Source organism: Orbicella faveolata, unplaced genomic scaffold, assembly GCF_042242905.1.
Source record: "Orbicella faveolata isolate gen_17 unplaced genomic scaffold, um_ofav_v1 contig_4, whole genome shotgun sequence".
NCBI classification, from domain to species: Eukaryota; Metazoa; Cnidaria; class Anthozoa; order Scleractinia; family Merulinidae; genus Orbicella; species Orbicella faveolata.
In genome coordinates, this window is record NW_028301569.1 from 7,581,242 (window position 1) to 7,602,627 (window position 21,386).

General features: G+C 39.6%; 1 protein-coding gene across 2 annotated transcripts; it reads right to left on the reverse strand.

The window, feature by feature from the left end:
* Positions 1–636: 636 nt before the first annotated feature.
* Positions 637–17,245, reverse strand: LOC110068657 (uncharacterized). Of its 2 annotated transcripts, none has more exons than XM_089275882.1 (11): positions 16,899–17,245; positions 13,651–13,895; positions 12,838–12,970; positions 12,138–12,343; positions 8,055–8,152; positions 7,420–7,457; positions 6,385–6,407; positions 6,122–6,191; positions 3,968–4,566; positions 3,134–3,206; positions 637–2,726 (listed from the first exon to the last, which is right to left on the reverse strand). In XM_089275882.1, the coding sequence occupies exons 1-11, from the start codon at positions 17,140–17,142 to the stop codon at positions 2,398–2,400; spliced, it is 2,058 nt and encodes a 685-aa protein (XP_089132008.1). In that variant the 5' UTR covers positions 17,143–17,245; the 3' UTR covers positions 637–2,397. The 2 variants fall into 2 exon arrangements, with proteins under 2 accessions (XP_089132008.1, XP_089132007.1); XM_089275881.1 differs by having other exon boundaries at positions 637–2,729.
* Positions 17,246–21,386: the final 4,141 nt, after the last annotated feature.

The following is a 21,386-nucleotide window of genomic DNA, read 5'->3' on the forward strand; positions in this document are numbered from 1 at the left end:
ATATATGCTGCTGATACTGTGAAAATTTATCAAACAAAATTCATGCACACTCGGAATAACAGTTCACTGAACCGATCATACCGATGAGTTCCTGCTGCAGGATCGAAATCGCGGCATTTTTCCAGGAAATAGTCTGCGCAATTAGAAACTGATGTCCTGTTTTCTCCTTATGCGTTTCGATGAAACAATGAATATTTCTTTAATTAGCCTGTGAACAGGCTTTCTAGTCGAGGATGGGGCGAAGAGAAAGCGGAAAGAGAGAAGATAGAAGAGAAAGGAGGGGAAGAGAGAGGTGGACAGAGCCTGTAGACAAAGGATTGAAGCTGCCGTTCAGCTCCCTCGTAATTAACCTTTCATTAACCTGTCAACATCGTGTCACAATCTCCACATGTGGATGCACTGAAAGTTTCCCCTCCCGCACCCGGGTAAAAGGATCGAACATGAAAATGAGGTCAACTAGGAGCTTTTCCCCAGCTTTTTTTTCCACTCCATTCCTCCCTCGGCCACTTCACTCTCAGCCAGTTCCTTCTCGCCCCTTCCAGCCGCGGTCAGAACCTTCCAGGAGCCTGTTCACAGGCTATTCTTTCACCTCAGGATAGGCTAAGGATAGACTCATCCTCATTAGCAGGCAAAGGGAACATTTCCTTGTTTTTATTTTTCGTGATTTGCGTCACTCAACGTCTGCAGTTATCTTTGACTACATTTTGGTAAAACCCGTGGAAACCTTAAGACGCGGTGTACACGTAACTGCATTATTGTTCGTAGTCTCCTTTAGGCGTTCAGTTACTTGGGACGCAGCACGAAAAACGGCGAGCGAAAAAACAGGGGAGAGGGGAGAGGCGCGGCTTTCTCTCGCCGCACTCCTCCCCTCTTTTTTCGCTCACCGGTTTTCGCGCCGTATCCCAACAAACTGAACGCCTGGAAAAGGTTTTATTATATCTCTCAGTTAGCACGCGCGCTGTGATTGGTCAATTTACGGGCCGTACTCTCCTGTACGGCCCGCTAAAATTTAAAGTTGGTTTTGTTGCCAAACTGTTTCGTGATTTATCGCTAAGTGTTCTTAACTTTTATAGCAAGTGAAAGTTTAAAACTTTCTTATACTCTAAATTATGTAATAACGCGTGCTAACGACTTAAACACAGTTTCAAACTGACTCGTTTCGCTTTCGAGGTGCGTCAAAAATTTGAAGCCTTTCCAAGTCCGCATGAATAGAAATCGTTTCCGAACCCGTCAGTCACACAGCAGAGATATAATATCTTACTAACCTCGTCTTCTCGGTCCGTACTGTAAATTACGGATCCTCGTTTTTTCCCCTTCGATTTGTGACCCGCGCGCTTCGCGCTTGGGCCATAAATCGAAGGGGAAAAAACTCGGCCCGTAACTTACAGTACGGACCTCGAACTCGGTTAGTAAGAGGTATATATTGGTCTGTTTCTTTGAAATATTTCACCCATAGTGCAAACATATGGTTTCTCTCATTTTCAAGTCTTTAAGTACATTCGTCTAATTTTTATTAGTATATTCTCAGCTCCGACTATTGCATTTCTAGCTCTCTGATTGGCTCAAAAACTCCGACTATGAGCCATTAGTCGGAGTTTTACCTTATATGGAAAACAGTGCGCCAAGTTTAAAAATTTTCCGCTCTGTAAAATTGTTGAAATAAAAATCGGCGGCAAAAACCCGATTAAGAATATACTAAAACAATTATTCCATTCGACCTTGTTGGATATGAAGTGATCATAACCAACTCGCGCTACGCGCTCGTTGGTTATTTATCACTTCATATCCAACGCGGTTTCATGGAATAATTGTTAAATATTCGCTATTATTATATGGCTGTCTCACAAAGACTGGGAACTACCGAATTCACGAATTTGATTGGCTGAAATCGATATTGAAAGCGGTCTAGATTTTCCCATCTAGACCGGCATCTCGTCCGGTTACATCTTGCGGAGAAAAAGTTGCAAACTAAAATGCAAAATTATTGACTATTTTCTTCTAACAATAGTTATTTATGGAAGTGCCAAAAAGCCTGATGAGAAAAATGTAAAGAGGACGAGCAAACTTTGGCAGAATTAATTTCAGTTCATCGCAAGTAAAATGTCAGTTAGTACATTAAACGAATTAAATTGTTCTTGTTTGCCATATAATAAACATCTTATTAACCGAGCTTAGTCGGTCGGTATGGGAGAATCTTGACCTCGGTCGTCTGTACTCACGACCTCGGTCAAGATTCTCCCATACAGACCGACTAAGCTCAGTTAATAAGAGTTAATAATAAACCTTCCCAACTTCACTTTTTACAAAGGTATTCCGAAGAATCTAGAGATGAATAACCAAGTTGCCGTCTTCTACGTCTTCGCTATAATCCAGAAGGGCTTGTGACGTTTTCAGTATCTACAAACTATATGCTCGTCCTCTCAAGCAAGGCTCTGCCGTTTTTGTCCTCCAAGGCGAGGAGTAAGCAGGGTTATTTTCGATATTAAGAAAATCTGATGGTTCATGCGGTAATTCGGGGTCTTCTTTTGCCTTCCAAGGCTTTGCATAAGCGGGGTTATCTTCCATATTTAGAATCTTTGACGCTTCTAGCGACAAGTCTGATTCTTCACTTGTTCGGTCCGGATCACGTGATATACTGTCTTTTGCACGTTCGTCACCAGTTTCCTCCGGTCCCTCGAGTACATTGTAGTCGTGGTTAACAGGTTCAGAGGGATCCTCGTTCGAAACTACTGGAAATATTAAAAGAGAAAACCTATGACATATATTATTTGGGGCGCTGTTATGAATAGGCCATTTCGGGAGTTGCCTTTTACCTCGGTGTCAAAACGAGTCTTCGTGCGAAACAATTAATATGAAATTGTGTTTCCCCATCAGGTTCATTTTCATGCAAATCAAGCTCGTTTTCATATGAAAGGTTTCGGACAAGGAAACGTTTTGAAACAGAGTCGGAAATGGCCTATTTCTAATTCTGTGCTGAACAAACCGACAAACCTAACGGGCGTGGTCACTTCTAAAGAAAATCGATGACCAGCTTTTCCCGAGGATAACGGACTTAAATACAGGGAATTCTAGCTTACAAAGAACACGCACATCTCGGAGTCAGTAACAGTAATATCACAGTAACACTACCTACCCGCCTCTTCTTGTTCTAATGTGTGGTATTCAGGTAGCCCTTCGCCTCCTTCGCTGTTCCTGTTCCCTTTGTCCTAAAAACAAACAAAAACGCTACCTTCTAATACTTTCTGCTTTCTACGCTCGACCCGTTTATTGTGTAAACCAGACACCGGGCCTTGGAACATCGTTAAGTCTGCATACGAGCCAAGTTGCCCATCAGGCCGGAGCTTATCCCGGTTGCAGTAGCATGAAGCGACTAGGAATATTTCTACTCCCCCCTGGATGGGATGCTAGTCCATCGGAGGGCGTTGGAACATGGCTGTTCCTGATATATGCCCCTCGTGTGAACAGGTCGTGATTTTGTCCCTCTTACATGCCCCTACGATGTGCATCGACTTTAACAGTGTACAGTGCGACAGTATTTAGTGGAAATTACAGTTGAACCCCGTTAATCCGGTCTCCAACGGGCCACAAAAATCTGGCCGTATTAACAAGGTGGCAGTATTAAAGGTGTTCTTTAAATAAGAAAATGACTGACGGAGCTTTTGTTCGGGCCAGAATTAAGTGGCTGTATTAAATAACGAGGTGGCCGAATTTAATAATGAGTTGGCCGTATTAATGGGGTAGCCGTAAGGTGGGGTTCCACTGTACTTGACAAAGAAGCGCTGCACTAAATTTTCGCGTTTGGACAGAAAAAAAAAGACAAATTTTCGGGCATGACTCAAAAAAAAAAAAAACGTTTCGTACTATAGCTACAAAATGAAAACTGTCGAGTTAGAAAACTGGCACTATGCTGACAATAAAAGTGAGGTGACAACACAAAAGTATCTAGCCTCTTGACAGAGGTTCTTACCTCAGCAGCTGGTTCTCCAGTGACGTGCGATGGTCTCTCATAAACAGACTCCCGCGAGCCTTGTTCAAGTTCGCTTAAACTCTCATAACACGATGCTCTGTTTTCCTTCGGTTTGTCCTTTGCTCCATGTGGACAGTTATGCGGCATGCTAAGTCTCTGATAAACTGGGTTCTCGTTACAACTCGGGCAAATAAATTGATAATCAAGATCCTCGCCAGTTCCTTGGCTTTCAAGATGAACTGCGCTCTTATGAATATCATCTACAACATGATGATGGTCACCAATTAATTGTCCCTCTGGTTCATGCGCCCCTGACAACTTGCTTAAGTCATTCTCCGATCTTGGCAAGGAAGTTGACGAAGCCTCTTCTACTTTCGGATTTTTAAAAACTATCGAGTCTTCCGTTGCCTCGCCTATAGCTTCGCTCTCGTCGTTTCGGTACACAGGTCCAGCATCGATTTGCGTATTTGTGTTTTGGGTAAGTTCAGGTCTTGATGGTAAAAGATCGGTGGTCCGTCTTGGTACTGAAAACCGGGCCTCGTATACGTTTGGATTCAGAAGAACGGTAGGTCTTTCCTCCCACTCATTGGTTGAACTACCTGTAAAAAAAGTTTGTTTTTATTGACTAATTGATTGTTTGATTAGCTGACTGACTAACTGACTGACTGACTGACTGACTGACTGAGTGAATGAGTGACTGAGTGACTGACTGACTGACTGAGCGGCTGACTGATTGACTGACTGACTGACTGACTCACTGATGGACGGACAGACGGACGGACGGACGGACGGACGGACTGACTGACTGACTGATTGACTGACTCACTGACTGACTGACTGACTGACTGACTCACTGACTCACTGACTCACTGACTCACTGACTGACTGACTGACTGACTGATTGACTGATGGACGGACAGACGGACGGACTGACTGACTGACTCACTGACTGACTCACTGACTGACTGACTGACTCACTCACTCACTCACTGACTGACTGACTGACTCACTCACTCACTCACTGACTGACTGACTGACTCACTGACTCACTGACTCACTGACTCACTGACTCACTGACTCACTGACTGACTGACTGACTGACTGACTCACTGACTCACTGACTCACTGACTCACTGACTGACTCACTGACTCACTGACTCACTGACTCACTGACTCACTGACTCACTGACTCACTGACTCACTGACTCACTGACTCACTGACTCACTGACTCACTGACTCACTGACTCACTGACTCACTGACTCACTGACTCACTGACTCACTGACTCACTGACTGACTGACTGACTGACTCACTGACTCACTGACTCACTGACTCACTGACTGACTGACTGACTGACTGATTGACTGATGGACGGACAGACGGACGGACTGACTGACTGACTCACTGACTGACTCACTGACTGACTGACTGACTGACTCACTCACTCACTGACTGACTGACTGACTGACTCACTCACTCACTGACTGACTGACTGACTCACTGACTCACTGACTCACTGACTCACTGACTCACTGACTCACTGACTCACTGACTCACTGACTGACTGACTGACTGACTGACTCACTGACTCACTGACTCACTGACTCACTGACTGACTCACTGACTCACTGACTCACTGACTCACTGACTCACTGACTCACTGACTCACTGACTCACTGACTCACTGACTCACTGACTCACTGACTCACTGACTCACTGACTCACTGACTCACTGACTCACTGACTCACTGACTCACTGACTCACTGACTCACTGACTCACTGACTCACTGACTCACTGACTCACTGACTCACTGACTCACTGACTCACTGACTCACTGACTCACTGACTCACTGACTCACTGACTCACTGACTCACTGACTCACTGACTCACTGACTCACTGACTCACTGACTCACTGACTCACTGACGGAAGGGCGGACGGACGGACTACACTGACTGAAGTTGCATGGAGTTTCATTTTTGGAAATTGATTTTTTTTAAACGCAAAGCAAACCATACGAAAAAGTCTTAAAACAATCAAGGGTCCACGCGTATCTTGCAACAACTTCACGGTAAAAATCTCTGTGGATACCAAAACCAGCCTTTATTTCCTGACTATATTCGCATAAATTATTGCTGACTAAATACTAACCAGCAGATCCCTTGTCAGGGGGAATGTCTGGCACTTCATCATACACTGGCTCCTCTGGAATTCTGTAAATCTTTACAGGAGACAAAACAATGTCAGATCAGACCAGAACGTTTCTTACCACAATGCAAAATTCATATCAAACACTAAGTTTTGGCCCTCTCTCTGTCACGCAACAGTACGCTATTGAGAGAGACCGTTGTGTGACAGAAAGAAGGATCAAACACACAACAGTAATTGCAAGACAATTATCAAACAGGGCTTACCTGAGGGCCAGAGTTGCTTATTACTGCAAAATATTATGAAAAAAAGAGATGAAATAAGTAAAATGCTATTTTTCAGTTATGGTAAAAATTGAATAATTTGTAACCTCAGGTAAATATGGTTTGAATTATTGCAACAACTGTGACTCTTAAATAACTGAATACAGAAACATTCTAGGAGCAACAGGAGGCGGTTATATTTGCAGCCCAATGTGGCTCAGGTTCTTTGTACCTCTATTACAATCTTAACATCATCAAACTCATAAGTTAAAAAACAGCTAGGCCCGCAAAGCGTGCAAAGGGCGACACGTACAATATTAGCTAGCAACAAACCAAGTAATGTTTGATGGGAACAAAGTTGGAATACTACAATCGAACCCCTATTAAGAGGCCACCAGCGGGAAAATGGGAGGTGGCCACTTAATAGTGGTTGGCCAAGCTTAATAGAGGTTGATGTACCTTAAATATTTTTCACCATCGGGTCAATTACTTAGTGAACATGAAGTCACTTCAAGACAATCATGATAAACGTGTGTTTGATTGTTTTTATCACTCGTCACCTTCTATTTTGGACTCTTATCTGCCATTACCTCATCCAAAACAAAGTTCATTTATGCATATTTAATTTTGGGTGGCCATTCAATAAAGGTAAAGACAATAGAAAAACTCTCATCGGGATGACCAAAAGATGGCCATGGCCACTTCATAGAAGTGGCCTGTTAATTGGGGTTTTATTTACAGTATTTTACTGACAATAATAAAGTTTCAGGACTTTGATAACTGGCTGCTTAATAAGGAGTGGCCGTTTAACAGGTGGCCACTTCATAGAGGTTCAACTGTACTTAACATTATATCATACTACCATACTAAAAGAATAGCTCTGCTTGTAAAACAACAGCATAAAACAAACTCATGAGCTAACAAGTATAAAGTCGAACAACATAAGAATCATGTTCCAGGCACAACAAAATAACCAATTTCATTATTAACTATTTACATTATTTTTAATAAATTTTGCTGAAAAAGAGAACCCATTACCATCAAAGTCATGGTCAGGATTTCTTGCTTGAAGTCCTCTGTAGAAAATATAATATGAACAGCAAGGTTATTTAAGAATACGTTCATGCTTAACATACATCTAATGCATCAAAGGTACCATGGACATAGGATCTTGGGGATCACAAGTTAAAGCTTAAAAATTGCTCAAAGCATAGCCATGAGCAACTCTAGCTTCTTGAGTGCTCTCCAGACTTCCCAAGTGTATCCATAACTTGAAATATATAAATTTTATCACATCAGGAAAGTCCACAAAATTTCTTGCATTACAGTGTGAGTCATCTATAAATTTCTAACATGCGATGACTCATTGTCATTTAAAATGCTTCGTGGGATTAGAAAATCCACAAAGAGAAAAGTTGGGACCCCCACTATTGTCCTCTAAAACGGGCTACGACTCTAACAGGAGCTACATATAAACATGGGCAGACTGGTGTTAATGGGCCTCAGAAATAGTCATCTTGTACATAACAGTGGCACCTGATAACAATCAACTACAAAATTAAACTAACACAGTCAGATAAGGGACACTATTATACCTAACACTAAGTTCCTTCACTGAAAGCTGATATGAATTGTTGTCAGTTGCTATGGTATAACATAATTAATGGCATCACCTTGTTCGAAATATATATGTATATCGGTACACCACCACAAATGCACAAATAAGAGATACAATTCCACCAATCACAATCACTGCAATGATTCCAGCAGACTGTGAATCAATTGAAAATAAACTTACAATTAACAATTTGCCAACACCTGTTAATGTTATTCCCTAGATAAATAGCAACACTGTGAGAGTTAACCGTCACAATGCAATGACCCCAATCAGACTCAAACCAGGACATCGTAATCATGAGTCCAGCACAAAAGCTAACCATTAATGATAAATCTTATCACCTACATTAGCATTTAAATACTACTTAATACCAAGTAGATAGTGGTTAATTGGTTACTACATTGGGCTTAAGATCAATCATAAGACTTAAGGATTTCATCATCTTAGGAAAAACTCCCTGCCACATTCTATTGTGGGCAACTACTTCAACTTAGTAACCAGTTTTGGTTGATTAAGACACTATAAATAGCAGAGCTCCACTGGCCTCCAAGTGGAGCACCATGCTCATAGGAACCCATGAATTGCTTTTCTCATGGTCATCATGGCAAGTGGTCATGCTCGTGGGCACGTACGCACGATTACCATGATGACAACAACAAAGTCGCACAACATGGCAGTCATGGTTTACAGCGCCCAGCACACATCTTTGATATTGGACATTCCATGTTATAGTAAATTGACAACTTTCAAAACAAGGTATCTGCTGACAAGTATCACAAGACCATATCATGAGCTCAAGTTTAGAGCTAATAAAGGTCACATGCCTTTTTTTAATTTAACTACTGGCCAGGTATTGGACTGCCAAAGCCACAATAATGTATTGTAATCAGGAGTACTGCTTTAATTTGTAGGCTTTAGGTTAAATCTATATATTAGATACCATGTAACATGGTAAACTTCCAAAAGTAATAAGGGTTGTTACTTTTGAAATTAGGAGCCTTAGAGGCGCGTTACTTTCAGAGAGTCATTACTTTTGAGCGGTGACGTCATTTTGGGGGAGCAAAAAACATTATATAAAGTTGATAGGAGTTCGTATAGTGTGATCGTCCGGGTGAGTGTAGTTCTGAAAAGAACTGTTGTTGGTGTAATTCTGAAAGAACAACAGTCACCAACAACAGTTCTTTTCAGAACTACACTCACCCAGACGATCACACTATACGAACTACTGATACTCCTGGGTTCAAACCATTTACAAAGTTGATAGGACTGAGCTCATTTTAGGAAATACTGTATAAGATGTAAATTCATAAAAATAGTTCTCAAAACATGAGGTACAATTCTTTGTTCCAGTCTAAATCTATGTTGCTGCCACATGGGTGGGCTGTTCATGTCTAGACCATGTTGTCAGCGGTTGGCAGGGAAACAAGTCATAATTATTATTAGGCCTGACTCTCCTCTGGGAGAATAGGGCCATAATTTTGGGATTAGCTCTCAGTCAACAAGCTTCTTTGCAGATTTCATCCATGTCTGTAATTCTGCCATTGTCCCACATGATAAAGTTGTCACCTGGAGTTTGGCAAGTCGTCATGCTTGATCTGGTATAGTTTGTCCTTAACAAGTCTCTGGTTTCCGTGATTAGATTTTTTTTATGGTGTAGGGTGATTAACCCTATGACCAACTCCAGTGGAGATGGTTGGTGTATTATCGGGATTTCCCTTCCCCTAGGTAGTTGCCTTGTTAGGCTGACAGGTACTACCCCCGGGTTTTAGTTTGGAGTTTTCCATCTCCTAGATGGGTTGCTTCCCACAGCTAGAGAGCCCCATCTGCCTTTTCCTAGCACCAGCCAATTCCTTGTTGAGTTGAGCTGGCTACCCTGATGTAGTTCAGCTGGTGAGTCGACACCGTTGCCCAGGGTGTGGCCGTTGCCTTGCCTGTAACTTCTGGGAGCCATACGTCAGAGCTGGGTGTTGCATGTGGACCAGCACAGTTCAGCCACCCTGGGTAGAGTACAACGGCCCCCCTGCAGCTCTAGGTACTACTACACACAGGCAACCCATACAGCCCAGACACTGGTAACTGTTTGTACTTCCAATCAATAACTATATTTAACAAGGGAAACACTCTACAGTATACCTGCCAACTTTTTCTGATTTATACACATGAGATTTTTATCCTGGGAGTACCAGGTTTTTAGAAGATGACACAAACATATCTGAAGATTTCCAAAGACATCCAAAAACTTCCAAAGACTTCAACAAGTGACTTTAAATGGTTTATTTTGACCAAATTTGAATACAATAGCCAAAGTGGAAACAGCCCTGACAATTCCCAGTCCCACTCTCTGGACATGTATCACTAAACACGACCTCGCTTCCGCTCCTTTCATTTTGAAGACGGAAGTATTGTCATTTACGCATAGTCTTTATTTCTTACATAGGTTTGAGTTTACTATTTTGGAAATTGTGCCAAGCAAAGCTGCAACCACTCACATTTTTCAATCAGCCTTGAGAATTTGGCCCGAAAGTGTGAGTCAGCATGAGATCGAAGTGTTCAATCTGCAGGCATTGAGACTCATGCCTAAGGTGTGACAGTTGGCAGGTATACTTTACAGTCCTGGACTGAGAAACCTGTGGCCCTCACCTAAATTACATGTGCAACAATAAAAAGTTGCAATGAATAAAAAATATATATACATATATACATATATATATATAATAACAATGATTTAAAAATTCCTAGCGATGAATAATTGTGATAATTTAATTAAAAATAGAACTGTAACCAGGATAAGACATATTCAAATAAAAACGTTCTCTGGTTAAAAATATATTAAAAACGTAAGCTTTCGGCTATCAGTCTATAGCCTTTAACGAATGAAAAATGTGGCGCGCAAGCGAAAATATATACGAATGAGGTGCGAAAAATTGAGAATAAAAACAAGCGTGAAAAAGCTAGAAGATGAAAATGTAAATGAGGCCTGATTACAATAAAATCAAGTATTGCCTAGGCAACGGTTTTGAGTTGTTTTCCGCGTCGACGGTTTTTGCTGTGTGCCAAGATTCTAGTGTTTTTCGAATGTGGTAATTGCCTTTGTCAATGACACAAGCATTGTCGAAATCAATGGAGTGATTGTTTTGCCATGCATGGTTGGCAACATTAGAGCCATTTGAATAGTTCTTCAAGTTTCGTTGATGTTCCTTTTTTCGGGTTTGGAAGCATCTTCCGGTTTCTCCTATGTAATTCCAACGGCAGTCTTTACATGGAATTTTGTAAACAACATTACATTGAAAATAACTAGAAATAACTAAAATAACAACTCAAAACCGTTGCCTAGGCAATACTCGATTTTATTGTAATCAGGCCTCATTTACATATTCATCTTCTAGCTTGTTTCACGCTTGTTTTTATTCTCAATTTTTCGCACTCCATTCGTATATATTTTCACTTGCGCGCCACATTTTTCATTCGTTAAAGGCTATAGACTGATAGCCGAAAGCTTATGTTTTTAATATATTTTTAACCAGAGAACGTTTTTATTCCAATATAATTTAATTAACCTAACTATATCCATATGCATATATTCATGATGCACTGCTATGTTAGTCCGCTGAAACAATTTCTCAGTGCATTCCTTTAATACACTCCTGTTGAAAATGATACCATTGAACCTGGGAGGTGGGGTTCGGGGTGGGCTTGCTACTATCAGCGGGATTGCTACTTTTGGGGGGTCGTTATGTTTGGGATTTATTAGCGGCCACAGGTTTTTGACGTGTACTTTCAGGGGGTCGCTCTTTCAAGCGGTCGTTACTTTCAGAAGTTTACAGTATACAAGTAATCATTATATTGCTCCACCAATTTTTCTATAAGGATCAAGCACATATTGCATAGCAATTTTATTTGAAAATAGGTGCAAAGCATTTGAATGAGAAATTCCAAGCAAATCAGCAATTTCAAACTAGTTTAATTCCAGTTGAAAAAGTTGATCCACTAAACCAACCACAACAACAAATAATTTTCAAAAACTCAGGTTCCTAAACACAACAGGACTCAACAGCTAAACCTTAAAGCAAAAGGCCTACTTTAGCCTCTGCAGTTTTGCCATTAACAAGCAACTAAAGCAGTTATAATCATTAATTACCAGTGGTGGGTCTGGCTCATCGCAATAGGTTGGTGGCGGTCTTTTTGTACTAGTTGCAGTATATGATGTACAGGTGATTGTTGGTGTGACTATGACAACTGGGCTACTTGCAATTGGAGAAGTTACTAGGGTACTTGTTTTTGCAGGAGCTGTTATTGAAGGTGTTAATGTTGTTGAGTCAACAGACACACTGCAATTCAGTGGAGCTAAAACAAAAAAAATAGCCTCGTTTATTAAGATATCCAAAAAGAGCAGAATAGGACTTTTAAATCCTTATGGTCATTAATATAACTCTTACCACAGGCTAGAGTCAGCTAAGTTGGCCAAATGAAATCCAAGCCTGAAGTCAAGCTTAAGTCATTTATCTGAATAATTTATATTAATTATACAAATGAATATAATTTGCATCAGCCTTAAATTTTTTTTGTTATTTAAGAGCTAACTGTTAATTTCATGCATCAGCATTATTTAAGCTAACCAGAGTGAGCTCATTAGTACTGATTTAGGCAACCAGAGGGCTGTTTAGCCCAATACAACTCGACCTGTGTTGTCAGTTATCTCCATCTTGCCCACCAACTGCCTGACGTTTAAAAACTAAGAGAACCTGTAATATACGGCCACCCAATGAGCAATGACTCAAACATTTGACTCACATGCAGAATGGATTTTGACTTAAAAAATATTTCTCAGTGATACTTACAATGTATTTTTCCCTTTGCTTTAAATAGTAAACAATATTCTTCTGTGTTTCCATTGTGTTTATCGATGCACTTCAATCCCAGTTTCATGACATAACCTTTGAACTTTGTCAGACTAGGAGATACATGAGTAACCTGCCAGTAGAAAATTAGATACACTAGAACTTTCAGATAACTGCTGTATAAGAGAATAAATCTCTCTATCATGATAGATCATGAAAGTACAGTTCAACCCCTTTTAAACAGCAACCCTCGGGGAAATGGATAGTGGATTGTAAAAGGGATTTTTATTTATTTATTTATTTATTTATTTATTTATTTATTTATTCCTCCAATTCCTAGCTAATACATAGATATGTAAATATAACGTAAAGAAAGTAAATAGTAACCGATAGTGCTTTGTAAGGAAGAAAAAAACGCATAAAACAGAAATTACATCACTTAACTTGAATTACACTGTATATCAGAAGGAGAGGAGAGGGGCACATCTAGATAAACTAATTTTCCACCATGATAAGTTTCCTAAAAGGGATTTGCCGCTTAATAGAAGCAAAAACAATAGAAAAGCTCTTACGGGGACTTAGATTACTGGCTGCCTAGTAGGGGTGGCTGTTTAATAGATGGCCGCTTAATAGGGGTTGGACTGTAAATTAATTATAATATTATACAAAGTTGGCTCAGGTACCCATTTATATTATACATGTACATCCACCTGGGTGGAGAAAGGCACTGTAAGAGTTAAGTGTCTTGCCCAAGAACACAACGTAATGTCCCTGGCCAGGGTTCTTAACCTGGACCACTAACTTAAAGCATACCTTTACTTTTAGCATAGATGAGGCTAGTGGACCACTGTGCAGCGCTAACAGTGCTAACACATTTCCAGATAGATTGAAAAACTGCCACTCTCCCATGGTACTATTATAAAAGGATATTAATGGCTCCAACTGGCAAGAGGATTGCATTTGCTCAGGTTTCTTGAAAAAGGTATATTCTGAATCCTTTTTTTCAGTGTCAATGACTTCTATAAGCTCATATTGCCACTGCTGACATTTCTCCTTAACTACAACAGAATTAAGCAAAATTGGTTATAATTTACATGTTAATATTAAACTAGCATGTCAGTCCATATTGGAGAAATATCGGTTGAGTTCTTTTTTTTAATGCAGGGTTAGTTAATGGACCAAGCCTCAGGTTTGGTCCAATGCAAACTTAATAATAATAATTAAAATAATAATAATAATAATAATAATAATAATAATGACTGCCCTAGGCTCACAGATTGAACTCGGCACCATAAGTTAAAAGCGGCAAGACTTTAATTAATAATAATAATAATAATAATAAGTAATAGTAATTGGAGCGAGTGGAATACAAGTCAGGAAGTAATCGCGCAAGTTATTTTAAAATCAGACGAGTGCAAAGCACAAGGACGATTTGAAATTACGAGCATGATTACTCTTTGAATTGCACGACATGAGGTCCAATTACTAATTAATTGTATCTATGACAAATTTTGGAATTAAAATGTCTTTTGAGAACTTCTTTTGAGTGAAAACGTATGTAGCACATTTTATAAGTTTTGAAAACTGTAGGAAACAATGCAAAGAAAGCCATTAAAGCATGCACAATCCTCCATAGGAAAAAAGATGGCGGCTGCACATTTTACCACAATACCATGCGAGCCTAATACAGCCTGTAAAGTACGAGGAAAGCCACATTTTTGCAGTATTTGCTCATGTGCTATTGACATTGTCTACGCTGGGTTTGAAGGTTTTAGAACGCTTTTGTACATTTTTAGGAGCGTTTTTTAAGTTTCCTTGAGCTAAGAATTATGGGTAAATGTATCAATCGCCATCTTTTTTCCTATGGCAGATTGATGTGCGAATCACATGGGTATCCAATCACAGGTGTCCAATTACAAAAAGTTCAAATTGGATACCTGTAATTGGACACCCATGTGATCATATGCCGATTACGTGGCAAATAGGCGAGTGGAGAACATATCACAATCAAGAATTTTGTCATAGATACAATGTGCGATTATAATAATAATAACCCTTTGACTATTAAATTTTCACCAAAAAATGCCGTTTTTAACCGTTAAATCAGTTTTTTGGCCGCAATGACGCTAAATGGACCTGAGTTTTGCTGAGAAAGCTATTTTTCACCAAAAAGATAGATTTCCTGAAGAAAAAGGTACAAAAATGTGCAATATTTCAATCTGGTGCCTGTGCATAATCCAAAATTTGACCTTTTTTTTTTGGCGATTACCTGTTCCAAATTTTTCTTCTTGCCCACTTCCTTTCCTTTTTCTTGGCCCTGTAACTTTTGCTAGCTTTTGCGTGTATTCTTTCTGGCTGCCGTAAAAAGTTGGGTATTAATTATGGGCAAAGCCTAGAAATGGGACCTTGATCAATTGTAGGTATAATGGGCCATTTTACCACCATTTTTGTACCAAAACTGATAACGTTTTTCAATTTGCTACATCTGAATGCTGTCAATATCTGAAACTGACCGTTGTGCAGATAGATCTATCCTAGCTCTACCATCTGCTTATCAAGAATATATGGTGACATTTAAATTGATGACATCATAAGTGGTTATACATTAAGAGCACGACCACTCAGGACGTGTATATACATCCTTGGGATAAAAACAAGGGATGATCATAATAATTTTTAATAATAATGATAATGATAATGATAATGATAATGATAATGATAATGATAATAATAATAATAAACATCATTTGCTGAGATTTGAATTTCATAATAATAAAAATAATGGTTTAATATCAGCATATCCACTAAGGTGGCTCACCATCTGATATTAACTACCTTAAAACTTGCCAAACAAGAAGAACATTTAATAGACCAATATTCTCCAAAACAGATTAACCAAGCTACATGTGGATTAATAAAGTATTCATTTTAATGGCTCTTTTTGATACGAGCGATCCTTTCTGGGTAAATGCCCATGGATGCAAAAGGTGTTGCCATTTATTTACATTTCTCACATCACTTTAACTCATATCACATCACTTTAACTGAAATTGACCTCCAAACATAAACAATAAAAGATTCTGTTTATTTTGTCTAATGAATTGAAAAAGCAGTTCCCCAAAATTAATATATTCACGATCGTGAGCAGTCCACCATATAAGTCAATATTTTTAAAATTTGGACCCCTCAGGGAACCAACGTGAATTCTCCTTTCCATCACAGACCAGTTCAGTCATATAATACATGGAGTACTGCTAAATGATTAGACACCAATGAGAGTTAATCCATAGTGTGAAGTGACTACAAACAGACTGGAATTTAGGATAAAGCTCTGACAAGTAACAAGGCATTGAAAAATACTAAAATACCAACAGTAAAGATGTTACGTGTATGATCTTGAAAATTCGGAAGGGGGATATACAAACCCGACTCCCCTCCCCAGACAGCGACTTATCATTCCGCATGTATGAAACCACAAGGAGATGGCACATGACAGCACTACCGTCCAATCGATCAGGAAATTGATGCCAGCTAGCTCCGTTTTAATTCACAAATTGAATTTTCTCAAGAATCCGATTGGTCTTGGTCAAGTCAAATCAAAGTGATGCTTTTCGGATTCACACTAGTACTGTAAAGGATGGTTTCCGCACCTCAGCGCACAGGTAGCATGCAGTGAGATGCTGATAATTACCACCTTTTGTTTGAAAAATTTTCAACAGATTAGGCGCTAATATTCATTAGTTATCAACATCTTACTCCGTCGGCTTATGTCTGTGTTTATACGCGCTAGTAGAAACCAGCCTAAAAGTCGGTAGGTCAGGTCAAAAATTAATCGCCAAATCTCGAGCTGAAAGGTCTACATGTTTAAATAGATAGCTTACTGCAATAAATTAACGAATAAACGTATACAACAGTCATTACATCAACCATAATTCTAGCTTCCTCCCAGCAACTTTTACTAGCTGTATCGTGTTAATTTATTAACTGTGAGCTTCAAAAACCTGCATAAGTTCTTTGTATAAAACTTAGAACCAAATACGCTTCACAACCACTGTACTTACACAAAAATTTGTCCTCGCGAGAGCAGCGCTTTTCAGATCTCAGAAAGAGAGAGCTTTGCGATTTACATCTACAAACACCTTGATCGAGTGCAGCGCCATATTTGTAGCAATTGTTGCAGACGTTCGTGAAGTAATCACCGTTTGAGTCTCGAGTTATCGTGGTATAAACGACGACATTTCGGCCTTTCTTGATGAAATAACACAGAATAAAGAGAACTGTAAGTAAAGAGAGATTACTAGACATGTTTGTGGATATTTTGATGGTGGAAACTCTTCGTTGAGAAACCTTTCCGGAACTGTTTTGTTCTGCATTGTTAGGGCAAATCGGGGAGAGAAATTTGATGCCGAATCATGTGATTTTGCAGAGTAAATATTTACCATTATTATATGGCAAGCTCCGCGAGCGGGCAAGATGAATCAAATCCTGCGCTGTGATTGGCTACCCGAGCGGGCAAGATGGAGCTATCTTGCCCGTTCGGGACTACCCGCCGTGTCCCGCAAGAAAAATTTCCCCGAAAGTCATATAATAAATCCTTTATTGACCAAGCTTGTTCGGTCAAGATGGCTGGATATTGGCCTCGTTCTTTTTTTGCGAGTTTATGGACCTCGACTCCGTCTCGGTCCATAAACTCGCAAAAAAAGAACTTGGCCAATATCCAGCCATCTTGACCTCACACTTGGTCAATAACCCATATTTCTTAACTTATCCTAACTTGGTTGTGGTCTTTTTGCGAAGTTGAAATAGCGATGGCACAAAAAAAAAAGCTTCAAGAATTGGTTAAAGCTTTCCAAAAGTGGTTTTGTGCTCGTTTCTTGCAACTTTCGATGAGAGACAAACAAAAAGCTTGCAAAGATAAGCGAAGCTTGAATCATGGGCCTCTGGTTCAGGCCAAACGCGGCCAAGACGCGTTTAGACCGCATGACAGATTTGGGAGTAGATCCAGAAGTGTTCCGAGAAACAGAGGAAGTTTATTTATAAATAACTTAAAATGAAGTCAGTGATCAAGATAGTGATCCCGTGATTTTCATTACCACGAAAGGCCGTCAAAGGGCATTCCGTCTGTCTTTATCCATTTTAAAACTTGGCCGCTTACCGAGATCAAAATATTTTGCCAGCAAATATGACACACTGAGAAAATTAATCGCGTACTGAGAAGCTTTCGTTTCTTTTTGATAATCATTCTTTACTATAAACGTCCCTTTTAAATTTTCTGAGCAAGGATCACGACAGAGCTTGGAGGGCCATGAACACGAGAGAGGGCTGGGACGAGAGAACGAAGGCGGGGAGGGGGGATTGCAGGGGGAAGGGAGGGGGCGTCACTCATCATTCAGCCGTGAGGGCCTTCAAGATTTAGGACGGGACGGCTTCTAGAACGCGGTGACCGATCAAAGACTGGAACTAGAACGCCGTCGTTAGCAAAGAGGAAAAATAACGTTAGCTCAGTTGCGACAAGATGCACAGAGCGCCATCGCTGCGGTATTAAAAGAAAAACAATTGTAAAACCCAAAAATTAAGGCGATTTTCCGGGTGGAAAAGAGGGGTTTTCTGAACTTGAAGACCCTCTGATTTGAAATGTTTGTGTAGTCTAAGTGGTCACAAACTTTTAGACTACAAAAACATTTCAAGTCACAGGGTCTTCAAGTTAAGAAATGATATGCCTCTGTTTGCATTCATTAACGCTTATTATTCTTTGCTCGATGTTTCATGTTTACTTGCTTTTATTACTTTCCGTTCTGCAACTTTTCTTTGGTGTGTAAGCTCTCAACAGAGGGTAAAATACGCATGTATCCGGAGCTATGGAATCCTGAAAACTTATAAACAAGGACCCACCGTAATAAAGTACGCACTTAGCCATAAATGGCAATGAACCAAGGGGATTATCAAAGTGGTTTGAGAGATATTTAAGAAGAAAGACTGCGCCTTTTTTTATTTCGGAAAACGATCAGTGTAAAAGACAGACTGCGGACTGCACTGCAGACTGGGGTAAAATGCAGACAGCATCAAATGCAGACTGCAAACCAGAGGTAAAATGCAGACGGCAGACTAAAGATTTTTTTAAGTATAAAATCGGCCGGGGTATTTCCTTTGTCGAGTGCTAACCGTAAACAGGGTTATTCAGGCTAATCGTAGCAAACTTTTGCGCTCCGGTTAGCCTGAACATCACTCTGTTTTGATTTAGCCTGAACATCACTCCGGTTCGCCTGAATATCACTCAGGTAAGCCTAAATAACGCCGCCCAGTTAGCCTGTTTACGGTTAGCTCTCAATGATGAAAATTTTAACACGATTCAGTTAAAAATTAAAGTCTACAGTCTGCAGTGTGCATTTGACCCCCAATCTACAGTCTTCAATTTAGCCACAATCTGCATTTTACCAGTCTGTAGTCTGCAGTCCGCAGTCTTCGTTTTACACTGACCGTTTCGAAAACTTGGAATTGACAATGTAGTTCTCAAAGCATTTAATCAGCCTTGGGTATTTCAAATGGCCAGGGTCGTTTTCCGCCCCGCCCAGAAAAAGCCTCGATTAGCTCAAACCCTTATTATATTGTTGCTATTTTGCAAGTGAGTAACGACACTCACATGTGTGCTTGTGTGGTCAACGTGTGAGCGCAAAGAGAAACCATCACTCGCACCCGATCTTTTGGAGCATCTAACTGCCCCAAACTTAGTTTTTCTGCAGATGCTGTAACTTTTTTATTTTTAGAAGCTGATCTTTAATTGTCGGACGTCTCCTGGGGTCTCCTGCAGGGAGATTTTGATGGCCCGATTCGACACACCCTCTAAAATGGAGTTGGGATGATGCGTTGTCATCCCAACGTCTGTTTACCAGATTAACATTTATTCTATTCCACACGTTTGCACGAACTAAACTTAAAAACGATACCTTGACTACGAATCTACGACAGTCTAAATGTCCATGCGTTGACTACGAATCTATACTTCAGTCCAAATGTCCAACGATATTCCAACGAAAGTGTCCAAAAGATACGGTCTCCACCTCCAAACAGAGGATTAGAATTTAACTTATTTGTGTGAACGAAAACTAATATATGAACTAATATATGCGAAAAATGTACGATGGCAAGTCTAATACAAAAGGATTACGTAATGCCCAAAAGTATTCAAACACTAAACAATGCAATTGTCTCGTGTTCAACGTCTTGGTAACCAAAATTGTTTCTCAAACGGGGAACGCTGGAGTACTCTAAATAAAGAGATACAAGAAAATAGCCCATGCCGAGTAATAGGCTCTTGGTGGTTTTCTGTTTGTCTAGTGCTAGTATTTTAGTTTTTAGAGTAAAACTGTAGTTTTGTAATGCGCCTCGGGCAAATAATGGATGTGTGCGCTACATAAATGAACTATTATTATCATCATCATCATCATCATCATCATCATCATCATCATTATTATTATTTCAAAAGTACTCAATAAAGTTTGTTTTTCATCAAAATTTTAGTCTACGATAGTTGAATGTGTGAAGATTTGTAAATAGGTTTTCTGAAAAGTTTTTATTAAAATTCTTGTTTTATTATTTTTAATAAAGTTTGTTTTTATTATTTTTATTATCATCATCATCATCATCATCATTATTACTATTAATAATAATAATAATAATAATAATGGCATTTCGGGCAGTATATCCACAGGGTGGCTCTTCGCCTGCCCGATGCTAACTAAATTTACAATTAAAAAGATATCTAAGAATTTTAAGAATTTATATCTATATGTAAACGAGATAAAATTGTGTTTTAAGATATCCTAAAATAAATAAATGAATAAATAAATAATTAAAATTATGCCAGGTGTTCTAAAGCTCTCTTAAAAATAATGTTTTTGGTGTCTTTACAAAATTTAATATAGTCTTGGCAGCACCTCACGTTGCTGGGCAACGTGTTAAATAAACTTGCAGTCTGGTCCTGTAGAGTATTATTAATTAAAGATCTCTCTAACTGAATGCTGTTACTAGATCTTAAGCATCTTTCGTGTTGAAATACATTAAGTTTCAGATAACTTGGCCAATATGGGTTGTGAAGGGCTTTGTGAGTTGCCTTAAGTAGGTTCCATTCGCGTTGTTCCTTTACGGGAAGCCATTTGAGTTTCGTAAGGATGTCTCCGGATGACACAAATCTACCAAGCACAAAACTAGCTGTAGCCTTTTGTACTCTCTGGAGACGTTTCATTAAATAATCTGAGAGTGAGTGGTATACTATGTCATTATAATATAGCTTGCTTAGAACCAGTGCCTGTGCCAAATTCTTTTTGATATGGAAAGGCAGGATGTTCTTTAACTTCCTTAGGGTTGTTAGAGTAGCATAGCAGGAGCTGCTACTTGTCTGACATTTCCTTCCCAGTTCAGATGCTCATGGATGTGAGACCCCAATAATTTAGTGGTGGTCACTCGTTCCAAGGGGATGCTGTTGATTGTGATGTCGAACTTTTCAGTGTTTAAATGATGGACCTTTGATAACTGCGGAGTAGATAATAACA

What these genes read in the sequence shown, in the direction of transcription:
- LOC110068657 (XM_089275881.1), bottom strand. Translation starts at nt 17,142, where the DNA reads ATGTCTAGTAATCTCTCTTTACTTACAGTTCTCTTTATTCTGTGTTAT. An exon ending in TCGCGAGGACAAATTTTTGT is followed by an intron (nt 13,896 to 16,898) that starts GTAAGTACAGTG and finishes ATTCTGTTGTAG; the next exon opens with TTAAGGAGAAATGTCAGCAG. An exon ending in CCCTGACAAGGGATCTGCTG is followed by an intron (nt 4,567 to 6,121) that starts GTTAGTATTTAG and finishes CTTTTTTTACAG; the next exon opens with GTAGTTCAACCAATGAGTGG.